This window comes from Panthera tigris, chromosome B1 (genome assembly GCF_018350195.1).
Source record: "Panthera tigris isolate Pti1 chromosome B1, P.tigris_Pti1_mat1.1, whole genome shotgun sequence".
In the NCBI taxonomy this organism is placed as follows: domain Eukaryota; kingdom Metazoa; phylum Chordata; class Mammalia; order Carnivora; family Felidae; genus Panthera; species Panthera tigris.
In genome coordinates, this window is record NC_056663.1 from 16,466,340 (window position 1) to 16,485,350 (window position 19,011).

Genomic DNA, 19,011 nt, shown 5'->3' on the forward strand with positions numbered 1-19,011 from the left:
CAGACAAAATTTTATCTCGAATTAAATAATTAAAAAAATCAAAGTACGTTTTAGGCAACAATGTTCTTTGTTGCTACTTCTAATTCCTACTCTATAGATGTGATTAACTTTGCTAGTTGTAGTAACTTTAGACCATTTTTTTTAAATACGCAAATATTTATAAATGTAATCTTTTAATGGCCTGACAATAAATTAGGTACTCTGAATTTGTTCAAAAAAACCACAAATGATACATTTGGAGGACAAAAGCATTGAATATGCTAGATGATGGAGTCCATTAAGCCACTCACATAGCTCACCAACCTGACCTAGTCTGTGTAAAAAGAAAGCTATTGTTATGAAACTGGATTGTATTCAAGACACTGTATTTAAATGCTAACTATCTCTGCAAGGTTAATCTTGCCCAGCTGTCACAGGTAGCCTAGGTTAAAACTAAGCTAGTGAATTGCTTACCCATCAATCTATGATTGCTCACCTTTTGCTCTTGACGGGGAAGAAGGGGAGGAACTTATGAAGGACTGGGTCAGGGTGGCGCTTGACCCTGGGAGGTCCGCTCGGCCTGGGCTGGTCCTGCGTGCACCGTGATCCAGGCCCCTCGGCTGCCCCACCGCAGGCTCGCTCTTCCTCCTTTTCCTGAAATCACTGGCCATGCTCGTGGCACTAAAAGAAGAGATCAGCTTCAGTCAGGCTGCTGTTAGAGGAGGCTAGTATGTGAACCAGAAAGACTGATGGAATGTGCTAGTGACAGTGGTACAACTCTTACCTCTGTTCCCCCGAACTGCAGTTTTCAGAATTCATTCCTTGCTATTAAGTGCTATTTCTTTATCATCTCTTTAAAAATATTCAGACTGTATTTTATTATTTTTTTATTAATTTTTAAAATGTTTATTATTTATTTTTGAAAGGCAGAGTGCAAGCGGGGGAGGGGCAGAGAGAGACGGGGGGGCGGGGGGAGACACAGAATCCGAGGCAGGCTTCAGGCTCTGAGCCATCTGCGCAGAGCCCCATGCGGGGCTCGAACCCACAGACCTCGAGATCATGACCTGAGCCAAGTTGGACGCTTAACCGACTGAGCCACCCAGGTGCCCCTGAGACTGTATTTTAGAAGAGTTCCAACAACATGACTATATCCGGGGAAGCGTGCCCGACATGAAAGAAAGGACTGGAAGAAAGGAAGTCACCTGATGAGACAAATTCCTCTTACCCCAAGGTTTCCCTACGGCTTTTCCTACCAATCTTAGCTTGAAAACACTTACACTGAAATTCTAACATTTTCCCAGTGAAGTGATGAATGAATCACGATCTGACTAGCAATCAAACCGTCTAATGAGACTTTCATCCGGTTGTATGAAATGGCGTAAGCTGTCTATAATGGCAGGACATTTTTATCACGGTCTCGATCTGAATATAGGATCACTCAGGACAAACGCTAGTGAACAAGGATACACATCACGCGGCATGCTGTCTGTCCGATCATTACACAAAATTACATCAGCAACAGCAGGAACAGCAACACCAGCTCCCACGAGGCAGCAATACACAATTGCTTTGCTGCCGTTTCTGTCTGCACAGCCCACACGCAAACCTGCGAGGTGTGCACGTTACCATTATTGCGTAAATGAGTCGATGCAACACACACTTTGCAAGCATAGAGTTGGAGCTGGACCTCAGAATTTGTCTTTGTTCTTCTGAAGAGGATAGCCGTCTTTTCCTAGACCTGTTTTTGCCGTCACTGTCCCGTCACGGGAGGGTCTGTGCACAGTCTTAATAGCAATCTTAGGTCAGATGAGAACTCTGAAACTCAAATACTTTAGGAGTGTCTATAGATGTAAAAGATATGAGAGGAATTTGAGGAGCCTTTTACTTAGTGACATTGATGTCACTGAATGGCCCCCATGAACCCACTTTACAAAGGACCCAATTTACAAAGTTTTTGACTTAACGCCGAGAGAAATCTGTAGAAGGACAAATTTATATTTCTTGTTGGTGATACAATATGGCTGAGAGTTTGTATTATTCACTCTTGCTAGTGAGCTGTGTCTGAATTTTGGTAATGCTTTCAAGTCAAGTGATATTTAAAGCCTATCAGCAGGACTTAACCTTGGTGAATTCGTGGGACAGTTAGGGGTAGTTCCAAGTTATTCTGGCTCAGTTCTGGTTTGTCTCTGCTCCTTGCTAGCTATGTAAACTTGGTAAGTAATGAAGCCTAAGTTTAGTGCGTTCAGACCTGAGGTGGGGAGAACAGTACTTGACTCACCGTGGTGTCTTAAGGATTGAATATGTTTATGTACTTAGAATGTGTGGTATATAGTAAGCCATTCTTTATTGGTAGCAACAGTGTTTTTGATTTGTGCAGTCAGAGTATAATGAACAAATATGTATAGAACATAATTTAGAAAATTTCTAATAATTTACACATTTTTTTCAAATATGCCATCGTAAGTATCCTCTAATAATATTGAAAATTAGATGTTTATAGTTCCCGTTTAAAGAAAAGAAAACTGGATAGAGAGGAGATAGGGAAGGGAAGAATTTCTTGGTAGAGGAACCCAGAATTATTTCACTTAGTTTTTACAAATTTTTGAATATGCTGATATACAGTGATGCAAAAACACAATAAAACAACTTCATAAAGTATGGCGCTTAGAATAATAATGACGGGTAACGTAATCTTCATTATCATTTCACTGAATATTCTGGTTGCATAATGTAGTGACATTCTTACCTAGTGGGTCTTTCTAGGCTTCTGTCTATTGAGGATTGATACAAGGAGGCCTGTTAAGATAGAAAAATAGTTCCATGAAAATTTTTACCAAGGTAAAATTTCATTTGTCCGTGGACATTAAACTAGGTATCCTAAAATGAATATTATAAAAATTGCGATAAAAATACCCTGTATTTTGATCATAAAATGTCTTTCAAAGGGAGATCATGCAACTCGATTTCTACTTTCTTCCTATCTACTTTCTCTTTTGATATAATGCGCTGTATTTCTCTTTGTAACTCAAACTATTCACAAACCAAACATTGCCTGGGGCAAAAAAAAAAAGTTGTTAACTGCTCCTTCTTGTAGGAAATAGACTGTAAGTAGGAATCTTCTACATTAAGGGATGGTTTGTTGTTTAAAAAAAAATATTTGTAGGCATCATTCGACCCTTATACAACATAAACCTTCTTTATAAATTTTTTTGTCATGTTGCCAGGCGTTACCTTCAAAGTATAACATTTGAGCAGAACTGAGACATCTTTCCTCTGTCAACACAGAGATGGCATTTTAATAATACCACCGAATTTGGTTTGAAATTAAACTAAACTATCTGGTACTTAAATCAGGTACAGACTGACATCTTTCAAATTAGTTAAGTTCAGGGTTAAACAAATGATTAATGAACCCAAATATAACCTTTTTATAAACAGAAGTGGGCTTTTAACATTTCCATGAGAAAACCAACTCTCCGTTGTCCATGGTTGTAGGAACAAAGAGAAATAGATAATGCAAAGTGACTCATAATTCCAAATACCTGTTGTACACACCATTTTCATACCCCTTCATTCTGAACAGGACAATGAAACAGATATTAGGCAAAATTATTAGATATGAAGTTTTTACTCCCCATGGCCATCTCCTAGAATAATTACTGAAATACCTAAAAGGCAAGAGAGGATCTGTTTTGAGCTCTAGAACATTTGAAATGACACTGCAGAATGAGCGAAAGTAGTTATGGTGCGACGTCTAGAATGTATAGGAAAATGTATACAAGTATATATGTGTAAGACTGTATATGTGTTCGGGCCACATTTGATGATCCATTATTTATCACAAACTGGTCTGATGAAGAGCTGAAATTCTAGTTTAAAAATGGCCTTCCGTATGAAAGTTTAAAAACGTCAACCCAAAAGGCAGGATTTGACAGATTTTATTTAAGTTCCTATCACACAGAAATATTTAACCAGAGTGTTAAAAACCTACTTAAGTGGAAACTAAACCACACTTTAAAACCCATTTCTATAACTTTATTTTGTACTTGTAAATCGGCACCAATTAACCAATTAAAATATTAGTATGTAATTTTGAGATTCTTTATGTAGATCAGTCTGACAAGCCCTCTTATGCATAATTCTAAAGTTGGTTCTGTTAATTAATATTTTCATTTAATTTCTTCTTACCGAATGCGAATGGAATCTTGCCCAGAAACAAACAAAAGCACCTTTCTGCAGGAGACTATCGCCCCTCCTTTGAGACAGAAAAGGCATAGTCTAATGTTTTTAATTCCTAGAAAATATTTGGATTCCTAGGTTCTCGACAAATATAAAATTAGAAGAAAGAAATTTGGTCCACTGTCTGATAAATGTACATAATTACTTAACTTGCCAAAGTCTGAATCGTACACTGGAAAAGTGAAAAAAATAAACACTAAATAAGAGGGAAAACAAAGAAGGAAATGAATAAAATATTCTGATTTAGAAACATTAACTCCACAAGTCTGCAGAAGAGCAACATCAAATAGCCTCAGAGTATTGCCATCTGTGTAGAGCACAGCATTCACGGAAATGACAAACCACAGTTGATTATCAAAAAGTGTCAATTTCAGAACATCCCTAGGGTGACCAGAGATTTTGAATTGCCAGCTTGGGATGAGCCTAAACAAAACTGTAACATGAGAGAAAACATAGTGTAAGAAGTGAACGCTTTATACTGATAAATTTATTGTGTTTTAGACTTAGGCAAAGAAATGACAATGATTCCTCCTTGTGCTGGTTTCCATAATGCAAAAGAAACTGAAACCAGTTTTATTTATAGTCAAAGGAAGACATTCGATATTAAATTACAAGGAAACAGGAGGAGGTCTAGATAGATGACCAAGAGAAAAACTTGAATGATAATTATATAAATGACACTCATTCTGAAATGGAGATTGTGTCCAGAAAAGGGGTTAGCTATTTTACCTATTATGATCTACTATTTACATATTACCATTATTTTAACATACCTAAATTAAGTTCATTCTGATAAAGTATGGACACTGAATCACTCTTTCTGCTAAGTGATCGTGTGATTTAACTTTGCTTAGAAGTCCTTAATTGTTCATCATTAATGCCAGTTTCTCAGTTGTATTGATTAAAAAGTTTGTTATTCATGGCATATGCTAGGCACTTGATAAATGGTAGCCAGGGTGATATGTAATCAATTACAAATTTTTACCAGAAATGTTTTACATAAAGATATTACAGATAATATCTAGTACCTTAGCAGAGTATTTGTTTACACTCTGAAAAACCATGATGTGAGAGTAATATGCTACAGAATCGTACAACACTCCTTCTCAATTCCAAAGAAATAATGGAAAATCAGTTAAATCATCAGCAAAGTGCTTTTTTTATGTGATTTTTTTTTTTTGGCCACTACCATAGCATGTAGAATGTATAAAATTTCTACAATTTTTAGCCCAAGTTATTGTGTAATGTTAATTATAGAACTTATTTTACAAAAATAGTTGACAAGGAATAATATTAAGTAAATAACTTGTTTCTAAAAGATTTGAACTCCAAATACATCTCTTGGATGTGCTAAGAAGTGTGGTATAGAGGAAACCTCATAGAAGTGGAGGTTAAGAGATCTATGTTTTATTTTTAACTTGCCACCCTCTTACCTTGTGATATCAGACATATATGTTTTTAATTTTGGGGCTCTACTTTTCTTGACTTAAAAATGAGTGAGTTGGACTTGGTGATCTCTGAATTTTATTTCACTTCTCTAAGAACCAACCACCTTAAAATCATCCTAGAACTATCTGACCAAAATATCAGAAAAAATATCTGACCAAATTGAATTCCAAAGTAAATTCTTGGGCTCTTCATATGTTGAAATGATACCCTTTATTCAGATGTGAAGGTAACATAACATACAGAATAGAATTGCTTGCTGTATTTGATTGTCTTTAGGCTATAGGCCTGTCTACAAAACATAAGCCTCTAGAAATGACTACATTCAGTAACCTAGAACGCTCTTGATTACTCTATTTTCCTTTTTATTTAATATATAAATATTTTGATTAGTTCTCTGTTTTAATGTACACTATGATGCATAATTTAGAATTGCAAAATTGAAGCTTCAGGAAGTTGGGTATTTTCTTCTGAGACTGTGCCTGCAATTCCAGTTGTCACCACTGTGTGTCAGTAGTACTTCCTGAAGCATAGGTATCTTAGTAGTTTTATTTTCTAGTTGCACATTTTTTTTTTTTACCAAGTTAAGACTTTTTGATGAAAATAAGGTATTTATTAAGTGTCTTTGTATATATTTAGGACCACAGAAAATCTGTGTAAAACCAGTTTACGCACTTTGCTCCCATTCCAGCTACTTCTAAGAATTCCCACACAGAGGCTTTTATATAGCTGATGTTTAGCAAAACTGTCACTTTTGCTTATGTCAACCAGTAAGTCTTAAATATGCTTTCCAAAATAATTTCAATTTTCTTTGCAGAGAGCAGGATAAAATCCTTTGACTCTGGAATGTTTCTTCCTTTTTCATACTCTCTTTGACTAAATCAAATAAAATTTGACATTGCCTGGAATTTTTTTTTTTTTTTTTTTTTTTTTTGCCTAGCAGATTGTCATGAGTGATGGCAAATGCATTTCATCTCATATGCCAGTCATAATCTATTATAGTGGCAGCCTGGATTATAGCATTGAGAAGGATTAGTAATGCCTGTCAAGGGTGTTGAACTGGGAAATTGTGACATGTGTCCCAGTTGTTTGTCAGCCCCATTCTTGATTTTATCTGATGCTAAAATCCACAGATTGTATGTAGGAAAATGAAAGAATTAAAATAAATTTTAAGAATATGTGGGGCATCAACACGTAATTAAGAATCTAAACTGTCATTCTGCACCTCCAAGCACGATGATAAAATGACTCTGCCTAGTATTTTGTGCAATCTGATCAAAACAGGTAGTTGATACATGCGCTAAGAGTGCTACTTTTGATTTTTTAATGATCACACTCCAGGACTATGTTGAACAGTTCCACTGAAAGTTATGGCTGGCATGATTCTTCACCTACATTGCAGAAAGAGCCAACAACTTTGGTATAATTAATGTCTAAGCAATGATACTGTATACGACACAAGGGTGCAAAGGTGGGTGCTCCAAAATAGCTTAGACCCTATGGTCAACTGTTAAAACGCGGATGGTTCAGAATCACAGTAACGGCTCCTAAGAGAGAAATCTGAAAAAGAGAATAATTTGTTTTTACCTCATTGGAAACACCAGAAGAATGATCTTGAACATAGTCCAGAGGCTTTTTAGGAGGCTGGGTGTAGATGCACCACATAAGCAGAAGTGTAGAGATGGAATATGGAGGAGAATCAATGGCAGCAAGGAATGGACATGTGGAAAAGGTGACAACAGTTAGAAACTGAGTGCTGACAGCATCAGATACACATAAAGAGTGCATGAATGGAGCAAAATGGGGGTGGCCCAGGAGGAAGGGTGCAATGTTCGTAAAATACTCTCAAGCACTGGGCAAAATTACTAGTGGTTTGATTAGTAAATTTGTAAGTTCATCTCATCAGATCAAAATGAGCACTCCTAGTCTCTAGCCACAGAGGAATGCGAGGTGTATTAAAGGAACATTAAAGGAGCAGGTGGATAGCTGGTGAGTTTCCATGCGTGGCTAAAAATGACTATAGAAAAATGCTGATAATTTATGCTCAGAACAGAAATCGGTATGGTCCCTACAAACCACGTAATCAGTAATAACAATCCGCATAAAATAAAGCTAGAGAATTTTTATTCCTCTAAAATAAAATGCATTCATGTGAATACTTGGATACAAATTAGGAAAAAAATGAGAGAAAACACTTTTCCTGTTAAGTATAGAAATTCTAGGAAAAATCTTTTGGCATATATTTATTTACAGTCACTTTTGATCCAGTTCAATAAGATAAGGAATCTAACCAAGTGTCCCTTGCATTTCAATGGACTAAAGGGATGACTATAACCACCCCCACCCCGCCCCGCCCCGCCCCGGAACCAATATATGGTCACTTTATGAGTATGCAAATCAGTACGTGGCATGGTAAAAGAAAGATTATGCTCTCTGATCTTCAGTAAAATTCTGTGCAGTGGAATAACTGGTATCTTAGAGAGTTTAAAATCCAGTACCACCAGTAATATAAAAAATACACTGACAAATAACAAATGCACAGCTATTGGTAGATAGAATTCCCCAATAAAACTTAAGGAAGGAAATCATTATTTAAGGCTTAGGTTGACTATCCCAAGCAGACTGTGCAGTTCTCGTAAGGTCTGCCTTTGGCGGGTTTGGGGACAAGGTGTTTCACTAGCAAAACTAGAAATCAAGGTCCACAGGGGTTATTTATTTTTCTCTTTCCCTATATTCCTGTGAGTAAATGAGTATTTTATAGTGGGAATATACTGATAATATATTATGGTGGGAATTGCCCAGAGTTTTTCTGTTTGTTTGGTAGACCCGGGTTTAACTTCTGACTCGACCACTTACTGTCTTGTGCAAATTACTTAACCTCTCTGGTCTCCGCTTTCTTCTTACTAGAGGGGCATCCAGAGGACTCACTGAGACAGTGAGTTCAGAACCCAGCGCTCTCCAGGTGCTTGGTCGTTCCTCAGCAAATGGGAGCTTTAATAATAGTAATTACTGTTATAAATGCCACAGTACTTCCTGTGATTGAACGAGACCAAAAGGGACTGTAAACAAATATGAATCTTCAATAAATCTGCAACAGTTGTCTAACTCTTCCAGGACAAGACCTGTCTCAGCATTTTGAATTTGTTTGGATAGAAAGTAAGTCTAAGGCATGGTGTGGGGCAAAGAGAAGCTGCATAGGAGGTGTCTGGGCATGTTTAACCCTTCGGTACAGAAGTGAATGTGGGCTCAGCTGTACCGAATTTGCATATGCAGCACAGGTTCGGCTCTTGTTCTGTGAATGGCACCTATCTCTTCCGAGGATAGTATGTTTTATCAGTCAAACAACATTCCCCTAATTTTCTTACATTAATAGTCTGGCCTCACTTACCGGGCGTCCAAACTCCAGTTCTGAAAAGAATTTATACCAGGGCTCATTTTCTAAATCTATGTCATCTGGATTTATGCGATCATTCTGGAGCAGATGTGAAGGAAAAGGGAAGGAAAAGGCACACTGAGCTGAGTGAGGGAAACGCCGTGTGGTATGAAAAACACGCACGCGCATTCGCACGCAAACAGGCACCGACTCATCCAACGAATCTCAGCAGGACGAACAAAGGAAGTAAAGTAAAATGAGTAAAATCAGGATATGAAGATGAGCTTCGATGGCATCACCTAGGCCCCTAGTCACTTTCTCTGTCCACCTCTGTCCTCTCTTTTGAGTTTTCTCCTTAGCTGGAGGCATAAACCACGAAAAACTCTGTGAGCGAAATGAGCACGGGGAGCACACCTCAAAGAGGCTAACTTTAGCCTATTAAAGTTAAAATAGACTCAACTAAGCCACCGAGGAGCTCATCCGGGTGAGTCACGCCACCGCCCCTGCCCTCACTGATCCCAGCGTGTAAGCCTGCAGTCTGCAGACAGTTTGCTTGGGTGCAGATATAGGGAGAGCCTGGCGGGGAGGGGAGGGCAAAGGTGGGGAGCGGGGTGAGGGGGAGGAGTGAGAGGTGCTGGGAGGCGGTTAGGGGTCGACTGGCAGGAAGAACCTGGGGTCTAGTTGGGAAAGAAAGGGGCAGCAAGGTGGAGGTGGTGGTGAGTAGCTGGGATCTGATTGTCCTCTTAACCTCTGCAGAGTGAGGGCCACCCCTGAGCTTCCCGAGGGGCATTAGATAAGGTAAAGGAGGAAGGAGCTCACCCAGATGGGGGAGAGAGCCGGGGTGCGCGGGCTTGGAATGGGGAGGCCAGTCCTGGGCGGAGGGGAGGGGCTACCAGTTACTCCTCCATGTGGTGAGACAGAAAGAGGCTTCCGGCCAGGTTCCCTTGGAACAGGTGTCGGAGTTGTTGGGAGAGGGGGCTGCAAGAAAGAGGGGCGAAGGAAACACTGATTGATTAGATGGAGGTTCTTGATGCCATGAAGAGGATGTCAGCTAGCAGGAGGAAATGTTTCAGAAAAGGCAAGATGTCCCTTGGGAGACCCAGAGAACTTAGGAATGGTCTGGAGCACTGACAAGATGTGAAGACAAGGAGCCTCCCAGAAAGTAAAGAATGATCATGCTTAATGAGCTACCCCAAGTATCCACTTGTATCTGTCTACCTTGAGCTGGAGAAATGGATTTGGATGGGGTTGGGTTTTCACAGTAGTTGGCTAAGGGTGGGGAGAGGCTGAACAATGGAGTCCCACTCTGATTTGGTTGACACGCTGGTTTAGAGAAAAAACCAATTTTTATAACCGACTTTCTCCCCTCTGGTGGTTTCTGAATATTGTATTCAAGATAGAAAAACTAGGAGTGTTAATATTAGCAGTTGGAGAAAATACATACAATTGCTTTAGTAATAGAAAAAAACAGACGTGGAACATTTGCTTTCTCCAACGATATCCTTAATGCTTTTGCATAATATATGCTGATCAGACTGATTCAGGCTGGCGATTACACACTAAATGAAAATGCTTAAAGTATTACAGATGGGTTATTGCTTCTTGGATAAATTATTACATGACACTAATCAAACATGGTACAATTTGACAGTAATATTTTAAGTCAGGCACACACACACACACACGCACACACACACGCACACACCAGCGCCCTAAAAGCCATCCACCATGTCCAGAAGAGGACATGTTCTTGGTAACATTGAGGGCTTTGAGATATTCCACATTCAAACAAAAGCGATTATTTTGACATTAGCTTGTCGAAGCCTTGTACTGACTTTTTGAATTCCCAATCATTTTGTTAATAATATACAGTCTGTGTGCAACGATCAGTTATAATCAAAGTAATTTTAGAGATGTGCTTTTTATTTCAATATTTTATAATAGGAGATTATAATAGTAGCTATAGACAATGAGGGAGAAATTTGAGGCATCGTAACAAAATAGTGAAAGGGCCTAAGTTCTCCAAAATTTGCAATGGTCGTGATGATAAAGACTGGGTAGTAACTCTGGGGATTATTTATGGTGGAATGCTAAGTGATAAAAGCCAAATATGATCATGTGCTTGTACAGCGTTTGCACTGATATCACGAAGTCTGTGTCTGGATGAGCACAGGAAGAAAACACACACATCCACAAAGAAACCACAATGGTGTTCTGGTGTTGAGATTGTTCTTTTCCTTCTTTTAAAATACTATTTTGCTTTCCTGTTATAATGTGGAGAACATCCTGTAATTACTATGGGAAATGTTGCAGAAAACTTGATTCAATTTACACTTGATTCAGTAGGATAAAAGGACTCACTGAGGTTTCAGTATTAGTAAAATACTGTTTTTCTCCAATTATCATTTAGATAATAGCTGCGGCTTATGACTATTTTATGGAATAGTTCTATTGGAGCAGATTTTTGGGGTAATGGGTATTAGAATTTTCTAGTAGTTTTTGTTGTGTTTCTAGAGGCCTAGTACTTCTTCCAGAAGAAAATCAATCTTTGGTTCTTTCAAACGTCATTGTTTCTAGTATTATATACTTAGTAATATTACTAACTCTTATTCTATAATCTCTGCTTTCATGTACAGTATTTTGTTTTGCTAAAGGGAGATAGCAGTTTCTCTTAGAGGAAACAAATTTGTTTAAAAGTATTTTGAACAGCAGAGGGCAGCAAATTTACTAAACACATAAGTATATTTACCAGTGGTTACAACATCACTTTGACTTCCACCTTAAGAAACTGTATAACCAACAGATATACAAAATCCTGATTTATGGAGATATATTTCTGTGACAGAATGTGGAAGAGGGAGAATATCTACCTTCCTGCATCATATCTTAAAATGACAGTGTTTCATGAATTATGGTTTTGTAGATTGAAAATTTAATTTATAGTCTCATTGGGCAACTATCTAGAGCCATGCCAATAGAAATGAGCAGAGAGAATGCCTCAAACAATGGTAATTGGCAATTATCTATAACTTTGGAACTTAATGAAAGGCACATACTTGAGTACAGACTTGATGGTAAAGAAATGTAAATGACAGAGCAAGAATTGTCTTTTCACTGTGGTTGACCTATTGGATCCCTTTGGTTCCGCAACAATGTCATGTATTACGTAGCCATCTAGATCCACGGCTGAGGTACATAGAGGCCTCACAAAAGTTAGTGATACATATACAGATGGTCAGCCAGCAGAAATACACAAATACACACTCACAATCTCACTAAATCATGCATCACCTGGAATCTCAGGTTCCACGCGTAACCTGAAAGTTCCTTTGAGTTGTTTGACACCAATGGGAACACTGAAAAACTCACTTAGGAAGCGTGGTTATGCTTTACTCTAATTGCCCATTAAAAACAACAAAAAAGCAGATATACCGTTGCACATCTTTCTAACCTTTTTGGTTCTCATTTTGAAAAACCCAGCAAATCTGTGCTTAAAACAAATGTCATGTACCAGTGCAAGAGGAAGTATTTAAGAAAACCTGAAACTATAAATCAGACAGGATTCTTATTTAAAGGCAACCAGTGGGGAACACTTTTTAAAGTTTTTGTGTTTTCTATAGTTTCAAACCATTTAGTTGCTTTTGGGGTTATAGAACTCTACGATTCTCCATATTCTCACTGCAGGCATAGAATTTTGATGTGTTGTTCCAAACGAAAAGAAGTGCCAACGTAACTTAGTTCTTCAATATTTATGCTCATGAGAGTTTAAAGCTTTGATGGCATTCACTACTATGTTTTATATTTATTGTGGTTCCACAATCGATGATATACATAATTGTCAGCTGGGATCATTCCTTATGGTTCAAACCATCAGATAGAACTCCCCAAATTTTTATACTTTAAGCTTTGACAATCTTCACTGATAAGGAAGTGTAAGTTCACTGAGGGTTTGCATTGCATTTCAACTCTGCACAGTGCTTGCGATGATTTTTTCTCTCTGCTTTTATCATTCTGTGCTAAGTTATTGTGGAGAAAGGTAATATCTTCATATTGTTTTCTATTTTATCATGTGTAGAGAGGTCCTGAGTAAGTGCCTACTTTACTTTACTTTACTTTACTTTAATTTGGGCTCACCTATAAATATATCCAAGCCAGATGGGATGTCAAGTTTTTATCAATATAATCTCAGCAGAGAGTTTTGTATGATTGCCTTATGGAATAAATTGTGGTTCAAGTCAGTTAAAGATAAATTCCTGGTAATTGCAAAGCACGTTTGCAGATCAAATGTTAGGCCCTTTTAATCAGTGTTTTCAAGTTTATAGTCAAATGAATATCTACATGCTTCAAAAAGTTGCATTGACCTTTACGTTCCTATTAAAAATAAAAATGCATATTTCATTGATTCCTAAAGAAGAAGGGGATCCCTTTGGCCAGAGTCTGGGTAAAGACTTTTATTCAAATAGTAACGCCTCTTCTGCCCACCTTGTCCTTACTCCATGGAATCATGGAATTTGTGAGCCACGGTCACGAATAGCAGTGTGTCAAAGCTATTGTGTGTGCTGTGATGGAGACCCACTGTGCCTTTTGTCACTAAGAATGTATCGACTTCATAGAGAAGCAACAAAACAGGGATTCTGTCTCACCAGCTTTACCCACTAACCACAAGGGTAAAACCTATATTCTTTCATGCACTTATTAGTTCGATGACTATTCACTAAATGAAACACCCATCATGTGTGCTAAGTGCTAGCGGGCTAGGTGCTGGGGATACAACGGGTGCACTAGACATGGTCCTGCCTTCAAGGTGCTTAACATCCAGTGAGGGACACAGACAAGTAAACAGGCCATTACTATTCAGTGTGTGAGGAGGAAATGTGTGCTACAGACACACAGGAAGGAAGCTTTACACCCGGGGTGGAGGAGTCAGTGATGATGCCCTGGGGAAAAGAGACAAGGCCACGGGTGAGATGGGATTTTCCAGTGAAGAGAGAGGTGATGGAAAGAGCTTTTCCCTCCTGGTGGAGAGAAAGCCTGTGCAAAAGTCCAGGAAGGCAGAAATTGAAGGCTGTCTGTCTAGCTGGAATATGGTTAGTAGGCAGGAAGAGATACGAGGCTGAAAAGGTCAGCAGGAACCCAGATCACAAGGTTTTTTGGAAATTACATTAAGAAATTTGGATTTTGCTCTAAGGATACTTGAGAGCCAGGAGAAAGTTTTGAGAAGGAAGTTTTATAAAGTTTCATAAAGATTGCCCTAACTGTGGGGCGCCTGGGTGGCTCAGTTGGTTGAGCTTCCAACTTTGGCTCAGGTCATGATCTCATAGTTCGTGGGTTCGAGCCCCACATAGGGCTCTGTGCTGACAGCTCAGAGCCTGGAGCCTACTTCAGATTCTGTGTCTGCCTCTCTCTCTCTGACCCGCCTCCACTTGTGCGCCCTCTCTCTCTCTCTCTCAGAAATAAATAAACCTAAAAGAAAAAGAAAAAGATTTCCCTAGCTGTGGTGCAGAGACTGGACTGGATAATTAGGGAGAATAATTGGGTGGCTGTCACTGTAATCCAGGCAATGGGTACATTGTGGACCAGAAGAAGGGTTATCTGTAGCATATGTCCTAGTGGTAGGACTTTGAGATCTTTGGGGGAGAAGGGAATCCAAGATAACACTTGGGAAGACTGGGCAGAGGAGGGGGTCATCTAGGAATTCAAAAAGGCAACAGAAAATTACCAAGAGGTTGTGTATAATTTGCAAAAATTAAATAGGAGAGGAGCAAAGGAATGCTCACACACCATCTTGGGGTAAAAAGATGCGGGAGAGCATTCCATTGAAACCCTGAAGTTTTGTCTGTGTGCTTTTACATCACTCTCATTTAGCAAATCTGCTCTTCATCCTCTGTATCTTGTGGGTATCTTTAGATACGCCAGCATTGTACGTAAACTACATCAGTATATAGCCAGTGTCTGAGATACCACTGTGCACTTAGCCTTTTGGATTGTTTTCTAATTTAGAGAGCCAATGAGAATGAATTTCAGGATCGATGAAAAGAAAAAGAGGATAATAGCTTGGTCCTAGAATAAAAAATCCTGGCCAAAATTACGTAGACTCCTAGCCCAAATCCTTTTTGCATAATGCTGGCCCCCAGCAAAATTGTTCAGGAGGAGTAGAAATGTTGATTCTTTCTGTCTCTCCATAAGGTATCTATTCTCATTTCCTTCCATTCCTTCCCCTCTTTTTCCTGTGGCTGCAGAGCCCTGTCTGTACCCAAATCTCCAGCAATACAAATACTTCCAGAACTTTCGGTTCTTCTTAAAATACAAGTCTGACTCTGCACACCCATTAAATGAAAGACTCAAAGTTCCTCAAGATAGAGTCTTGTTCACTACTGTGTCCCTAGCACCATGCTTAGCACATAGTTGGTGCTCAGTAAATGTTGACTGAGTAAATAATAGAAATATCCTGGTGAGGAAGCTTCTAAAATCAATCCTGTTGCCTGAGATCACAGCTACTCAAGTGTTCCAATATAATCACAATGTTCTTATGCATTCTTAGAATGATTATTAATGAGCCTTTTATTATTTATATTTAAATCGGAGTCTCATTGTTGTGCATAATTATTTTGCTGTTTTCAATTTTATGCAATGGTCACATTGTGGTTCACGCAATTCTCATCCCAGACATTTCAACGTGTCCTGATATTCAGTCATATAACCTAGTAAATGGGTTATAAGTTTGCACTAAGCCTGCAAACCAGTGGTGTTCCTTTTTTTTTCTTTCAGTTTTTTTTTTTTTTTTTTTTTTGGTGAAGTTCTGTTACCCTAAAAGATGTGGGTTATTTGAAGAAAAGCAAAGATGGCTTAGATAAATATTATGCGTGAATTATGTGATTATAAGGTTTTTGAACATGTTTCTCAAGAACATAACCATAAGTACAGGGTTTCAAAAGCTAAATGCAGGATGCTTATGTTGGGTGTGGTAAGGCAAAGGTTTCCAATCAAATTTCAGGGCTGGCCTTGCATTATATATAATAATGTGCTTTCTTGGATACTCTTAAGGGAGTAAACAAAGACAACTCTCCTTTTCCTGTTCACTGACACCACCCCAAATTCTTCTAAGGCAAAGAGGAGAGTAAATTGCAAATGGCTCTCTAGAAGCAGGTTTTGATAGAAATGCAAAGGAATCATAGTTTCAAAGGGATCCTGTGGGCACTTATCTAGGAAGGAAAGCAAAGGACTTGGAAAGGAGGATGGAGGGAAATAAAAACCAAGACCGAGGAATAACCTGTTTGTTAAATTGCACTTTGAAGCGGCAAGTGGCTCTTTTCAAGTTTATATCTCTTTTTGTTTGCATACATTAAATAACTAGCAAAATTTCTGCAAAGTTAAATATAATCTTGATCCATTAGATTGACAATCAGGAAGCTTGAGGCTTGGTAACCTGAGAGAGATTTAATAAGAATCAATTAAAACAACTGTTTTTTTTTTTTTTTTTGAAAGGCATTTCAGAAATTTCCCCTTAATCTAAAGAAATATTAAGCAACAGATACGGAAGCCAAGGGATGGAACTGTGTGGGTTCATTTGTATCAGAGAGACTAATGAATGATTTTTCTCATTAGCAATGGAGACTAGCAATTAAGACTAATAAGACAAGCCATTAGTTACGAATTTTTTAAAAAATTAAGCTCAGGGCCATGATGAGGCCCAGCTATAGTTATATGCAAATGGATCCCATATTTGGTTGGTAGGGGCAATAAATTAGAGCGTGTGTCTTCAATTCTCAGGTAATATGCACGAATCGTGATACAAAATAAACTTGATTTTTAAATAATGCCAAATACATAGATTACATTTGAGACAAAAATTAAACGATACAAAATTCAGGTCTACTTGGGAACCCAGAAGCCTAGAGAACTGGCATTCTGTTGAATGACAAGTGCTTACTGGTCTTTCGTGCTGCAGAATTGATGACTTCCCAGGTTCATACTCAAAAATACTCCTGGGCTCAGAACGAAACTTTCTTGTGTCCACTTTTCTGTCTGGCGGATCCCAGTCATGCCTAGAAATAAACAACAAATTACATATAAAATAATTCTCTATGCCCCAAGCTGTTCTATAAAACCATTGGCTATCTGTTTACAAAGTTAATTTTAGTATCGACTTTTAAAAAGTATCTCAGGATAAAAAGTTAATCTGCATAACATACCCCATTTATATGTTGTCTTACATAAGTGATTTAAAGAAAGACTTTTATTTCATATTCTATTTTCCTCTATTTTTTTTCTCTCATAAGCGACTACCCTGCTGGCTCTGTAACTCACACGAAGGGTTTACAGACGTGCATGCTGCCAGTGATCTGCCTGTAAACCCTTGGGATCATGTACAAATAGCAGCTGTGTATACTTGTGTTTAGAATAGGTGGCGGTTATGCTCCATTGAGTTACATGAGTTTTGCACCACTCTGTGACCGGGCATCCTTGATCCAAAGTGACAAGGAGTGATGCACACGCCATGTTTCATCTTATTTACCCTACAAATGGCATCCCAGTGTGTCTGTGAAAAGGACAAAAGTGTCCCTTGGATCGCCATCCAGAGAAGCAAGCGATGTGGTAGGGCAGAGCCTCCTTTGGTCTTACCCTTGAAAAACCAGAGTGAGACAGCCATCCTATTGCATAAGAGACCTTGGAAGCAGCTCTTTTTCCTGAACTAATATCCTTCAAAAGGCGGTCACCGAAGGACTTTGAAAGTAAAGCTTTTCTAGGTAGCCAGGGCTATAGAAGGCTTCCTTTGTGAGGATCTTTTTTCTGCGAGAAGAATTTTCTGACTATAGATGGGAGCAATTCTGACCCATGGAATGAGATTAAATTCTCACTCTGAAGCACATTGGAAATAGAAATGCTTTAAGAGACAGGACAATTGGGGACAAGTCCTGGCTTACCAGTAACTGATGACTGATATTCAACAGATGTATTTTGAGCATCACATGAGACAATGTATGTGAAAGACGTCTAGAAATTTTTAAGAGATTATCATATTTCTTAATGAGAGATTTATTTCCACTAAACATAGAACATATAATACATTTAAATTTGAGTTAATTTTGGTTCTCTTTAAGTGGCAGAGATACGATTTTGTGTCTAGACAATTATGTCTCAAATTTAAGACATCACACTTACAAACCTATAGTTTATCACGAGGAGATTGGTATTAAAGTGAGGATCTCTTCATACATGATGTATATCTATTTTCATATCTCATACCCAATTTGATCACCAGTTACTCTTAATGGTACAGTGGCATGTTGAATATAATATTTATGGGATGTTTATGATAGGTGGATGCTTAAAAATTAGTACTGATGCTAAATAATGCTTATATTTTCATTAATTGCTGTATCTCATGAGCTATGACTTTAATCAGAGCTGAGTTGGGACATACTGGCTATATGAGCTGAATAATTTAATTTTCTAAAACAGTTGATTTCTCTCTAAAATGGGTTTAAAGTAGAACAAACCTCATTGAGTCATTCTCAGAATTACATGATATAATCCAGGAAAAGCACTTAGCATAGTGCTTGGCTTATCGTGAGCTCTCAATAAAGGTTACCTATAAGTAGGATTATTAGTCATAATCCTAATTTAAAAAATGCACAGTAACAGTGTGTTTATAAATTTTTATTTTCGTGTAAATAGTTTCTATAAAAACATTTCAGTGGGGAAATGAAAATTAGTATCATCTTGAAAAGCTGGTATAAATGAGTCACAGATAGACACTTACTAACTAATGCCTTATTTATTATTTATGAATAATTTTGCCTGCTTTCAAAGAGAGGCTTTTGTGTATGAGAGGGGAAATTTTAAGTAATGAACAGACCTAACATTTTGAATCTGAGGAAAATGAAAACAGCATAATCTCTGACATGCTATGCCAAAGGAAGTACATGTCCGTTATTTCTATTTATTTATCTTCTGATATGCATTTATTGATC

General features: G+C 38.1%; 1 protein-coding gene and 1 long non-coding RNA gene across 6 annotated transcripts in view; one reads left to right on the forward strand and one right to left on the reverse strand.

Moving 5' to 3' along the window:
• The window catches only part of SORBS2 (sorbin and SH3 domain containing 2), a 221,503-nt gene that overhangs the window by 39,936 nt on the left and 162,556 nt on the right, over window positions 1-19,011 (reverse strand). For 2 of the 4 annotated variants that reach the window (XM_007098994.3, XM_015545139.2), the window contains 3 exons: window positions 16,968-17,082; window positions 2,726-2,775; window positions 476-660 (listed from right to left, as the gene is read on the reverse strand). In XM_007098994.3, the coding sequence (XP_007099056.3) occupies window positions 476-660; window positions 2,726-2,775; window positions 16,968-17,082 (350 nt within the window). Of the gene's footprint in view, window positions 1-475; window positions 661-2,725; window positions 2,776-7,251; window positions 7,309-9,052; window positions 9,137-9,856; window positions 10,016-16,967; window positions 17,083-19,011 lie in introns of all 4 variants that reach the window. The other 2 variants (XM_042983004.1, XM_015545140.2) reach the window with 2 other exon arrangements.
• LOC122237843 overlaps window positions 9,170-19,011 on the forward strand; it is a 77,018-nt gene continuing 67,176 nt past the window's right edge. For both annotated transcript variants that reach the window (XR_006216510.1, XR_006216509.1), the window contains exon 1: window positions 9,170-9,521. This is a non-coding gene — a long non-coding RNA (uncharacterized LOC122237843). The remainder of the gene's footprint in view (window positions 9,522-19,011) is intronic.